The 11,479-nt window shown below is 48.4% G+C and overlaps 1 protein-coding gene across 1 annotated transcript in view; it reads right to left on the bottom strand.

Annotated features, from left to right (window-relative positions):
• Window positions 1-1,375: 1,375 nt before the first annotated feature.
• The window catches only part of LARS2 (leucyl-tRNA synthetase 2, mitochondrial), a 169,423-nt gene continuing 159,319 nt past the window's right edge, over window positions 1,376-11,479 (bottom strand). The window contains exons 20-22 of the mRNA XM_049777333.1: window positions 7,518-7,645; window positions 1,938-2,478; window positions 1,376-1,498 (exon numbers count right to left, since the gene is read on the bottom strand). Of these exons, the coding sequence (XP_049633290.1) occupies window positions 2,299-2,478; window positions 7,518-7,645 (308 nt within the window). The 3' untranslated portion in view covers window positions 1,376-1,498; window positions 1,938-2,298. The remainder of the gene's footprint in view (window positions 1,499-1,937; window positions 2,479-7,517; window positions 7,646-11,479) is intronic.

Raw genomic sequence — 11,479 nt, 5'->3', positions numbered from 1 at the left:
AATGCAAGTGAACTTAAGTCCAGTTTCTGACTCAATTGAGGGAGTGAAAGTATTGAGCCTATTGCCCAGCCCTGGCCCATCTCCCTTCCCCACAGGGATGAACTTTCTGTTGCATTGTTTCATTAATTATCTCTCTCTCTCACTCTCTCTCTCTCTCTCTTTTTTTTTTTTTGCAGCAAGAATTTGTTTTCAGAAGTTCTGTGAAAAAATCCTGCAAAACCCTGCTGCTCAAGTCCATAAACCTCACATGGGCAGGCCACATGCAGAGAAAAGGGCCTTTGCTCATCTTGTCAGATGGACCCAGGCCCTTAGCTTCCCTTAGGAATCAATAAGAAAATCCAGCAAAAGTCCTCCAGTCTCCCTCATTGTGACAAATGTCCTCAACCGTTTGCTTACATTTAATCCACACTGACCGGAATGTGGTATGGGACTAACATAGTCCAGAGTCCTCGTTCTGGGGATGTTTGAAATACCTGCCTGAATGTTCTGGCCTCTGCCTTCCCTTCTGGTTCCAGACCAAACTCATTCTAGTGGAACTGAAGGCAGGGAGAGGAAGGGCTGATTAAACATTCCAGTTCGAGTTCACCAAAGGACCCCAGGAGTCTCAAACTTTGTCTCTCCTTAGGAGTCTCTGGGTAGCTTTTTTGCCTGTCAATGGCCAAGCTTCGGGACTCAAGTGCTGCTGTGAATGTGCCTGACTCAGTGCAGTGCCCTGTTGCGTGGATGACATGAGCTTCCCCACTGGAAGGATTGTGTGGAGCAAAGCCCATGACCAGGGTGTGGGGACAGGAAGGAGGCTCAGATTGTTCCTGTCAACTCCTAGAACCCCAAAGATGGCGTCTTTCTGAGGACACACACATGCTCCTAAGTCACAGAGGAGAAAAAATTTTTTATTTTATTTAAAAAAAAAAATCACCTCTTGGGGCTGGAGAGATAGTACAGGAGATAGGGGCTCTTGCCTTGCAAGTAGCTGACCCGGTCTGATCCCCGTCATATCATATAAACCCGTGAGCACAACCAGAAGTGATTCCTGAGTAAGGAGGCAGGAGTAACCCCTGAGCATTATTGCCAGGTGTGACTGCTCCTCCCCACAATTCAACAGTCTTGACTGAATTACAGGGATGACCATGTCTGATTTATGGAACTTCATTTGCAGCATTCCAAAGGGGCTGACAACTCTGACCCTACTCACACCTACTTAACACCAGTGGCTCAGACCAATTGTGGGGAGAAAAATGGCTGTTGAAGTCACAGGAGCTAGGGTAATGCGCATGTGCCAGCAGCACCAGCCTGTTTCTGGTCCCCTTCCTTGTGGCCAGGCAGTGTAGGGCTTAGACACAGGAGGACACACCTGATTGCCCTTCCTTCCAGGTCTGGCTCCTCTTCCAGGCTGCCAACTCTGAGGTCCACACAAATACAGTCCTTGTTGGGCTGTGGATGGCTTTGGAATTAAGAGCCAGCTGGGGTTCTCTAGCATGAGCAACCAATATCTGGCTAGCTGTGAAACAGGAGTGGGCAAGAAGTGTTGGTTCAGGGGTCTGGAGTGCAGCAACAGCAAAGGTCCAATGATCGCCTGGCACAGGGCTGGGGGTGGGCAGAGTCCATGTAGCAGGGGCAAAGCACTGCTTGATTTATGGTTCTCAGAAACTTTCACATACTTTGCAGGTGGGGGATTGAACCCAGGGCCTTACGCTTGCAAGGCAACTGCACTTCTACTGAGCCTACGGGCAACCTCTGAAAGTGCCGGTGTCCACTCACACCCTGGGAATTCAGATGCATTCCCCTGGGTTCCCCCATGAAGTTGAGTGAGAAGGCTCCAGCATAATGCTGAGGCTTGGCTTATTGCACCATATGTCCATCTGACCCTGTGTAACTGATTGAGTTCCTCCTATATCCCACAATCTCAGTTTTTTTGCATGAACCTGGTGTGGGCCAACCTATAAAATCATGGTGCCCAGAAGCTTCCACTGCTGGAGAAGCTGGTGCCCCCCCAGAGGCCTCTTCCTCCCTCCACTGTCCACCAGCAGTATCTGTGCTCCAGAGATATGGGGTCCGATGGCCACCTCAGGGAAATGGGGAACCAGCGAGGCAGATACTACTTTGCCTGTTTTTAAACTGGCCACACGGCCCTCTCTTTGGCATCATAGGCTGAACCCCAGAGGACAGTGCCAACTCATCACAGCAAGCAGGGGGCCTCCGGACATAGGTTTTCTTCTCCTTCCCCTGGGCTGGAGGACTCCCTCCTCTCCATTGGGGTGGGAAGAGGTTCCCGGAAGTCTGATGGCCACCCACATGTGGTCACTCCTGCACCAGGAAGTTGATGAGTGCAGTTCTAGGCGAGAGGAAAGCCTTCTTGATGCTTCGTCCCTGCAAGAGTTTCATGCCCAGCTCGCTTTGGAGAACAAATTCACGGACTTTGTCCTGGTCCTGGGCGACCTGATGAGGCACAGGGATTTTGCCATATGCTTTGTTGTTGATCTAAAAAAAAAAAAGTTGAGACAAACAGTGAGAGGACAGGCAGCTGGATCCCAACCTAGTCTCCTTGGAGGGTCATGTGCAGAGAGAGGGAATTAATGTGTGCGGGTGAGAGAGAAGGGAGAAAGAAAGGAGAGGGAAGAAAGGGAAAAGGAAAGAGGAAAGAAGAGGGTAGACGAGGAGGGGAGATGAAAGGGGAGGAGAGGGGAAAGAAGGAAGAGGAGAGAAGAGGGGAGGAGAAAGGAAGAAAGGAGGGGAGGAGAGAAGAAAAGGGGAGAAGGGAGTAGAGGAGAGGTTCTGCTGAATATTGCTCTGGTCCTTACAGCCCACATTTTGCATGAAATTGGCCCATAGACTCCAGACTGTTGGTAGAGGCCTTTGAATTGGTCCTCAAATTGCCTTTTTTTTTTTTTTTTGTTTTTGTTTATGGGTCACACCCGGGGGTGCTCAGAGGTTACTCCTGGCTCTGCACTTAGAAACCACTCCTGGCAGGCCCAGGGGTGGGGCATATGGGATGCCAGGATTCAAACCACCATTCCTCCTGAATTGGCTGCGTGCAAGACAAAAGCTGTACCGCTGTGCTAGCTCTCCAGCCCTCCTCAAATTGCCTTCTAATTAGATGTTTGCAATTAGTTCCTTTGGTTTTCATGTTAAAAAGATGTTTTCCCATTGCCTCCTCATGTGGCTTTTCTCCCTCCCCTTGGGGGTGGCCTTTGCTTTCCCCCAGAAAGGCTGCTTTGGAGGCCTGGAGGAGAAGCTGCCATCTTGGCTTGTAGTTCCACATGGTGGAGCGACTGGCTTGTGGGTGAACAGCTTGCGGTGTTAAGTTTCTGACCTGATATTCCTTCCCAACTGTGTGTGGATTATTTCCTACATCAGAATTGCTGCCGGACCTGTGTCTCTTGTCCTACGCAAACAGGGGGCCATGGGAATCCCTCTCCCTCTCTGGGGATTGTGGAAAGCACAACCCACCATTCAACACCAGGCTGCAGCGGGATCTCAATCTTCAACCATACAGTTCATAAGGACAAGCTCACATCCAATATGAACTGATAGCACCACTGAGAAATATGCCTGTGTGGTCCAGAAAGTCTTGAACAGCTGCACTTCGCATTGTCCATCCTGCTGCGTCCTTGGCTGCTGATGTGGATTTTATTCCTTAGAGAAGTTTCCTTTATTGATTTTGGGCCCACCCTGTGGTGCTGAGGCTTTACTCCTGGCTCTGCACTCAGGAATTACTCCTGGCAGGGCTTGGGGGACCATCTGGGGTGCCAGGGATTCTGAGCTGGCTGCATGCAAGGCAAGCACTTTGCATACTGTACTATCTCTCCATCTCCTAAAATAGGGTTATTTTTAAAAACCAGAGCTCCCTAACATAGGGGTTTTTACATTCTGACACTGGGGCACAAAAATATACTGTGGCTCCTCTGCTTTGACATTTACAAGTCATCAGAACTGCTTCTTCCAGAGCCATGAGTTTGGTTTGACCTATGAGATCCTAAAGGGGATCTCTTACCCTGTGACATCTTGGGGCTCCGAGTATGAAGCTCTCAGAACATGGGCTTGTTAATGAATCACATCCCCCACTTCCATCTTCTTACCCCCTTCTCTAAGAAGTGAGGCCCCAGGTTTTGGCTCCTCTGGTCACCAGCTGGGCTGGGCTGGGCTGGGGAGAACATGTGCTCTTCCAAGGCCTGGACCGAGTTGACTTGGCCTAAGCTCATGAACCACAAGCCCTTGGCCATGGTCCCTTCTCCTGAGGAAAGGACAGCTGCATTGCTGAGGAAGTGAGATGATCCCTATAAAGTGAGTGGCTCACTCAGCTTCCACCTGTGGACTTGGTCAAGAGTTTCAGGAAGCATAGAAGGGGCGAGCTGTGGGGCAGCATCAGCAAACTATGACCCCTCCTAGGCCCATCATCCTTTGGGGCTTCTCTTGGCAGATCCTAGCCATGATCACTGCTGCCCTGTTCTGCTCTGTTCATCCCACTCACTGACTGGTGGAGCTGCCAGGCCAATAACAAGCAAGTTCCTATCTGATGAGCAATCTTGCTGTGCAGGCTGGGGCTCTGGTCATCTTCCTCACACCCCCTCGAGGCAGATGAGCACGATTCCCACTCCCATTTCACAGGTGGGAGAGTTAAGACACACAAGTTGAAGCCACTTGACCAAGGCCTAAGTCCTGGGCCCAAGGGGTAGAGAGCTCTTAGGGATCCTTTTGTTTATTTTTGGACCACACTCAGTGATGCTCAAGGGTTACCCCTAATACTGTAAACACCTCAGGAATGACTCCTGGAAGTGTTTGAGGAGTCATATGGGATGCTAGAGACCAAACACAGGTTATCCACATGCAAGGCAAACACCTTACTGCTGCACTATCATTCCTGCTTTCCTTTGGTCCCTCTTTTCTCTTGGGGACAGAGCCCTGCCTTCTTGCCTGCTGGGGGTGGGCATCTCTGCTCAGGCCCCTCCAAGTCTGCAGAGGGTTTCTCTTGCCAGGGCTCCTACTTTCACCCAGAAAATCTGCTTCTCTTCAAAGCCATTTTCTCAAGGTGCCTTTCACTCCTCAAGAGCCATAGCACAACAGTGGTCATCCTCCTCCTATCCCCTCCCTCATCTGGAGAGCAGGGGCTCCCTTTAAGTCTGTATGGTGTGTGTGGGGGTCTGTAGGTGGTGCCAAAATGGCCAGTACTCTGAAAGCAGGCTGAGCCCTCCTGGCATCATCAGTCTCAAAGCAGGAAGATGGTACCAGGTCTGCCTCTACTTTATAATGGAGGAAACCGAGGCTTGAAGAAGTGACACAGTTGTAAACCAAAGGCCACCACCTTGTATGGTCTGAGCCCCAAGCTCTTTTTACCATACTTTTCTTACCATAAGACACACTTTTTTTCCCTCCAAAGAAGTGACTTATAGAGTGAATGCCACCTGGAGCCAATGTACATAGGAGAGCATCTGAAAACTATGTGCGTTTTATAGAGCGAAAAATATGGCATGCTTTAACCTCAAGGCTACTATTTCCCTTGTCCCCAAGATGACCTGACTTGGGCTGTAAGTTCCATGAAGATAAGCAAACCTCTAGGCTCTGAATCCATGTTTGGCACATCCACTAGCACAAAGAACAGACAGCCTGGGCACAGCTGGACTCAATTACTCTACTTCATTGCAGCTTCTTTTTTTTTTTTTTTTTTTTTTTTTTTTTTTTTTGTTTTTGGGTCACACCTGGCAGTGCTCAGGGGTTATTCCTGGCTCCAGGCTCAGAAATTGCTCCTGGCAGGCACAGGGGACCATATGGGGCGCCGGGATTCGAACCAATGACCTCCTGCATGAAAGGCAAACGCCTTACCTCCATGCTATCTCTCCGGCCCCCAATGCTATCTCTCCGGCCCCCTCATTGCAGCTTCTATTTCTGTTGGTGGCACCAAGTCAGAGCTCACCAAGCAGGGCGCTGGCTCTCCACTGAAGTCCCGCCAGGTGGCGCGGTGCCCTGCCCATGGAGGCATAAGCTGGGGGTGTCCACTGGCAGCTCTACACACAATTTAAATGCTGGGGTTTCATTTCAAGAACTAGACGTATCTCAGCAGCTCTCTGGAGTACGTTTCTCTTCAGAAGTGAAGGCTCTGAATGGGAAGACAATCCACTGACTACAACATCAGAGGCTGAAGTTGATATGTTTCTGGGCTGGGCGGAGGATGTTTCCAGACACACACAGAATAAATACATCAACAGTCGTCACTCATGTGAAAGAAGCTGCCTCTATGTGCTACAGAGCTGAATCTGCTTTTTAGGATTTTTGGATAAAGTCCAGCAAGGCAGTCAAATGTCCTCTTTTCTAGGCAATATGAGCACCTCTGGGGACTAGGTGTGAGGAGGGGTACAGAGGCAGGTATGAAGTCTTCATACCCTTGGGGCAGATGACTGGTTTCCAATATTTACTTTGCAGGGTTTGCAGAACTAGGAGGGTTGGAAGGGGTAGCAGGTGGGGCCTATATGGTCTCTCAGCCTCCTAGTCAATCAATCTGTCACTGTTTTCTTCACAATCTGCAACATGTCACTGGATTTTCTCTTCCTTTTTATTTCTCTCCATCTTTTTTTTTTGGGGGGGGGGTGCAACTCTTTTTTTTTTTTCAGGGATTACTCCGGCTCTGTATTCAGGATCACTCTTGGAAGTGCTCAGGGATCATATGGGATGCCAGGATCAAATCCAGGTCAAAGTCAGATCAGTCATGTGCAAGGCAAAATGCCCTATCCACTGTGCTAGCTGGCAGCTCCTCTCTCTATCTTTTTCACCAAGCTGCAAGTTCTGTGGTGGTAGGGAGACTGCAGGGTTTAGTTTCAAGTCCTGGAGCCTCTTGTTTATATGGCTGATGGATAAACATGGCAGGCAAGGTGACAGGGCAAATGGCTGGGAGATGGGCAACCTTACCTTCCTGGGGTCAGAGGGAAATGAAATTGCGAGTGTAAATTTCCTGGTCCCCTTGTGGGTACTGAGGATGCCAAAAGGCCACACCCCTACCTTTTTTCTCTTTTTTCCTTCCTCAGCTCTATTAACACTTTTAGGAGCTATTCCTTAGAATGTGCTTAGAGGGGCCTAAGGTACAGCCTTTGTATGCCTCGTATGTGTCCAACACTGAGTTTGATTTCCTGCCACCTCATATGATCCCGAGCTCACAGAAGTGATTTCTAAATACTAACTGCCTGCTGTAACCCCTTAGAAATGCGGTAAGAGTAAGCAAATTAAATTATTTGGATAATATAAAGAAACAACTATAAGAATGATTTGCACTATAAAACATTCAGACAACAAACTTCTATTAGGACCTAACTCTCACCCTGAGAAAAATCAACATTTTTTTAAAAAAATAAATCTGCTCTGATGTTCCTGGGGCTGAAGAGGCTGATGCTCACAAGATTTTAGTATGTGCTGACCTCAAAATTGGAAGCGCTGGCCAAGGACAGAGCGGCAGAAAGATAAGGCTGAAGACTGGAGGGAGGTTGCCGATGTGCAGGTGTGCACGGGGCTGCTAGGGCTGAGGGGACACTCACCAGCACCGCCATCTGCACCACGTCCGGCAGCTGCAGGAACTGTGGATCCACAGTGGGCCATGTCTGACACAGCACGCCCGAGTCCCAGGCGTAGTGCGTGCACAGCTTCCTCTGCACCAGAGTCAGGCCTGCAACACAATATGAGGTCACTAAGGACACTGGGGCTCTTGGAAGCTGGAGGGGAAGTCTTTACCCCTCTGCGACATTGGGCCAAGAAAGCTTTAGGATGGGCTTTTCTCAGCCCATCTGGGGTTTCCCCACTATCTCTGGTCTGGCCTAGAATCCCTGGTTTTGAGTCATGCCCTACTCAATGCCTCCATTAGAAAGATGAATGGTCAGACTCTTCTTATTTCACCCACCAAACTCTTTAGTTGTTACTTCATTTTTTCTGTGGGGTGGCGCAACCTCCCGTGGGGGACCCCCGACCCGTGGGGGTGTGGAAATGAAGGTTGCTAGTTATTAGTGGGTTTGCCCGAGCAGAACCGACCTGTAAAGAAGAACTTGAGTAGTAAGAAGGGCCCTCAAGACAACGCATGCTGTTCAAAAGGGATTTATTGTCGGGGGGAATCAGCTTTTAAGGGCTGAAATACGTCAGAGGGTGTTACAAGTTTTCCACCAATTACAATTACCAGCATTCATTAGCATAAGCTGGGGCAGGTAATAGGGAGGGGCAAAGAGGTAGACCTGAGCACATGTTTATACTAAAAGAGTTTATATAGAAAACACAAGATCCAAACAGAGTCCCACAAATTCCACTCAGCAAGCACAAATAAAACATCAGCTGTAATCCTAATAACCTATTGCTAACACAAAGGCAAGTTGCTCTATATTTTTCTTTCTGGCTGGATGTATTGGGCTGCTTTGAATTACTTTAGTATTTGTCTATTTCCTTTGTTCTCAAGGCATGGGCGCCTTTGGTCACGTGGGTGACAAGATTAGGAATTACTGAGGTGTCCTATGTTCTAGGTTTCATCAGCTAGGCTCCCCACAGGGTGGCACACCCAACCGCGTTCAGGAGTTACTCCTGGCTCTGTGCTCAGAAATTTCTCTGGCAGGCTTGGGAACCATATGGGATGCCGGGGATTGAACCCGGGTCCATCCTGGGTTGGCAGCGTGCAAGGCAAACAACGTATCACTGTGCTAATGCTTCGGCCCATCGTTGTCACTTCTAACCAGCTTTCTCCTTTCTGACCTCATGCTTTCTTGTACCTTCAACGTGGTTTTCGTTAAGCCCATTAAACATCTTCAAGATGTTTTATGTCAAGTCCTTATCTGAAAGGTTAGTGTGCTAGCCAGGGTAGGTTGAATCTTCTGGGCTACTACTATTTTCATACATGAAGCATGATCAGGTTCTTTGCTGTTCCCTAGTACTTCTGTTGCTGACAGGGGTGAGTCTTTCTAATTCACCATTTGTGAATTAGAGGGAACAAACTGGATGTTCTTCCCTTTCTTCTCTGTCAGAGTGATTCCAACCACTCTTGTGGTTTCTGAATTCATTGTTCAGAGCTGGATGCATGGACTCTAAAGCCACACTTTTGTGTATATGAATGAAGAGAGAGCTGCCCCTTCAATTGCCTGCATGCTAGCGGGGGACAGGGCCCCATGTAATGAGCTGCATTTTCCTTCCACCCTGAGGTGGACCAAGGAAGGGAGCCTCCCATACAGCCCTGACCAAACCAGTGAAGCCCACTCATGCAGGGGCACTGGAGTGTCTTCCCCAACTCAGTCGCACAAAACTTCCTCTTTTAGAGACTGGACTGGTGGTTACCCAAGTGCAAGGTGGGGCCCTTGGCTGGGAGCTAGGAAAGGATGAGGGATGAAACTCAAGTCCTGTTTCAGATCAAGGTCCTCAAAATGGAGAACACACACACACACACACACACACACACACACACACACACACACAATCTCTCAGAACCAAGGTCCTCAAATTGGAGAACACACACGCACCACACACACACACACACACACACACACACACACACACACACACACACACACACACACAATCTCCCAGAAATAAAGTCCTCAAAATGGAGAACACACACCTCCCAGAACCTATAGTGCTTTGAGGCTCTGTTCTCAGTCTTGGTCAGAGAAGTGCTAACAGGAGCAAGAAAGGAAATGCATGTGACAGATAAGCAGGCTCCTGGCCATTCTCCTCATGGGCAGCAGAGAAGCAGCCACCCAGCCTAGCCCTCTGAGCTGTGGGATGAGAAAGTGGTTCTTGCATATCTCCTCATTGTTTTTTCCCTGCCTGGAGACCCTGCCCTTGATTCTGGGGATGGGACATAGGGAATGAAGTCCATCAACATTGGGTTCAGAAATTACTTTTTTTTGGGGGGGGGGTCATATCTGAGCGGTGCTCTGTGCTCAGAAACCTACTGGCTCTGTGCTCAGAAATCGCTCCTGGCAGGCTCGGGAGATGATATGGGATGCTGGGATTCAAACTACCGTCTGTTCTGGGTTGGCTGCATGCAAGGCAAACACCTTACTGCTGTGCTACCTCTCTGGCCCAAGGGAAAACAACTTTTTATTTTATCTTTATGAACAACAAAAGTAACTATGGGGCCAGGGTATTGGCTCAGTCATGTGCCCTGCATGTTTGAGGCCCTGGACTTGATCATACCACAGAATAATTATCAAATGATAATTATTCAGAGATGCTGTAGACATTAAGGTGTTTGCCTTGCATGTGGTCAACCTTGGTTTGATCCCTGGCTTCAAGTATGAGTCCCTGAGCACTGTTAGGAGTGATCCCTTCTGAGCATTTACAGATGTGGCCCCCAAACCAATATACCTTTTGTTATTGTTGTTGGTATTGTTTTTTGGGCCATAATTGGCAGTGCTCAGGAGACCATCTGGATGCTAAGGATAGAATCCTGGTCAGCCACGTACAAATCAAGCAACCCTACCTCTGTACTTTTGCTCTAGTCTAACTTCACTCTTTAGAAAAAAAGAAAAACAAGTTCTATAGATTCTCCACAAGTAACAGGATCAGGTTTGCAATTTGAAAAAAAAAAAAAAAAAAAAAAAGCCCATGATTTTAAAAATAGAAAGAAAAAGAAAAAATAAGTGAAAAAAAAACTAATTAAAAAAAGACAAAGAAGGGGCCGGGAAGGTGGCGCTAGAGGTAAGGTGTCTGCCTTACAAGCGCTAGCCAAGGAACGGACCGACCGCGGTTCGATCCCCCGGCGTCCCATATGGTCCCCCCAAGCCAGGGGCGATTTCTGAGCACATAGCCAGGAGTAACCCCTGAGCGTCAAACGGGTGTGGCCCAAAATCCAAAAAAAAAAAAAAAAAAAAAAAAAAAAAGACAAAGAAACCTGGTCTATTTCTAACCCTACTGTGCTGAGTAAATCTTTTCTTCCCTATTGGTCTGTGAGTTTTAGATTTGTTGATTTGTGTGTTTTTGTTTTTGGATCATACCCAGTGATGCTCATGGGTTACTCTTGGCTCTGCACTCAGGAATTACTCAGGCAGAAGCCACTGAGGCGGCAGAGTGTGGCAGCAAACTGGAGCTCCAAGCACAGGCTCCCAACTTGTCTCTGATCTTAAACAGAGAGTTTCTGACTGGCATGGCATGGCAGCCTATTCCATTCTTTACATGTGCTGGTGTCCACTGATTTACTTGTTTTCCTGTATGTCTCCTGATAGACTGCTACTGTTTGAACTCTGATTTGCCAGGCCAAAAGAGGGAGTGAAACCTGCCTGAGGGTCTGAGAATGAACTAGTGTAAATGTGCATTTTTTTCCCCCCTGCTAATTCATGGTCTGGCTTGGTTTTCTGGAACTTGGGGATCTGATTTAGCGCTTGTTTAGGAACTTCCCCTGTGACTAACAGAGGTACCTGTTAACCTGGTAATGGCTGGAAGTCACTTCCTGCTTGTTCCACCCAAGGGCTTTACTGCAGCTCCTTGTCCACACAGAGGAAGGTCACAGGAGGCAGTGACTGTGCCTAGC

This window comes from Suncus etruscus, chromosome 7, assembly GCF_024139225.1.
Source record: "Suncus etruscus isolate mSunEtr1 chromosome 7, mSunEtr1.pri.cur, whole genome shotgun sequence".
In the NCBI taxonomy this organism is placed as follows: domain Eukaryota; kingdom Metazoa; phylum Chordata; class Mammalia; order Eulipotyphla; family Soricidae; genus Suncus; species Suncus etruscus.
The sequence above is the reverse complement of the archived record's forward strand: the minus strand, read 5'-3'. Positions and strand labels throughout refer to the sequence as shown.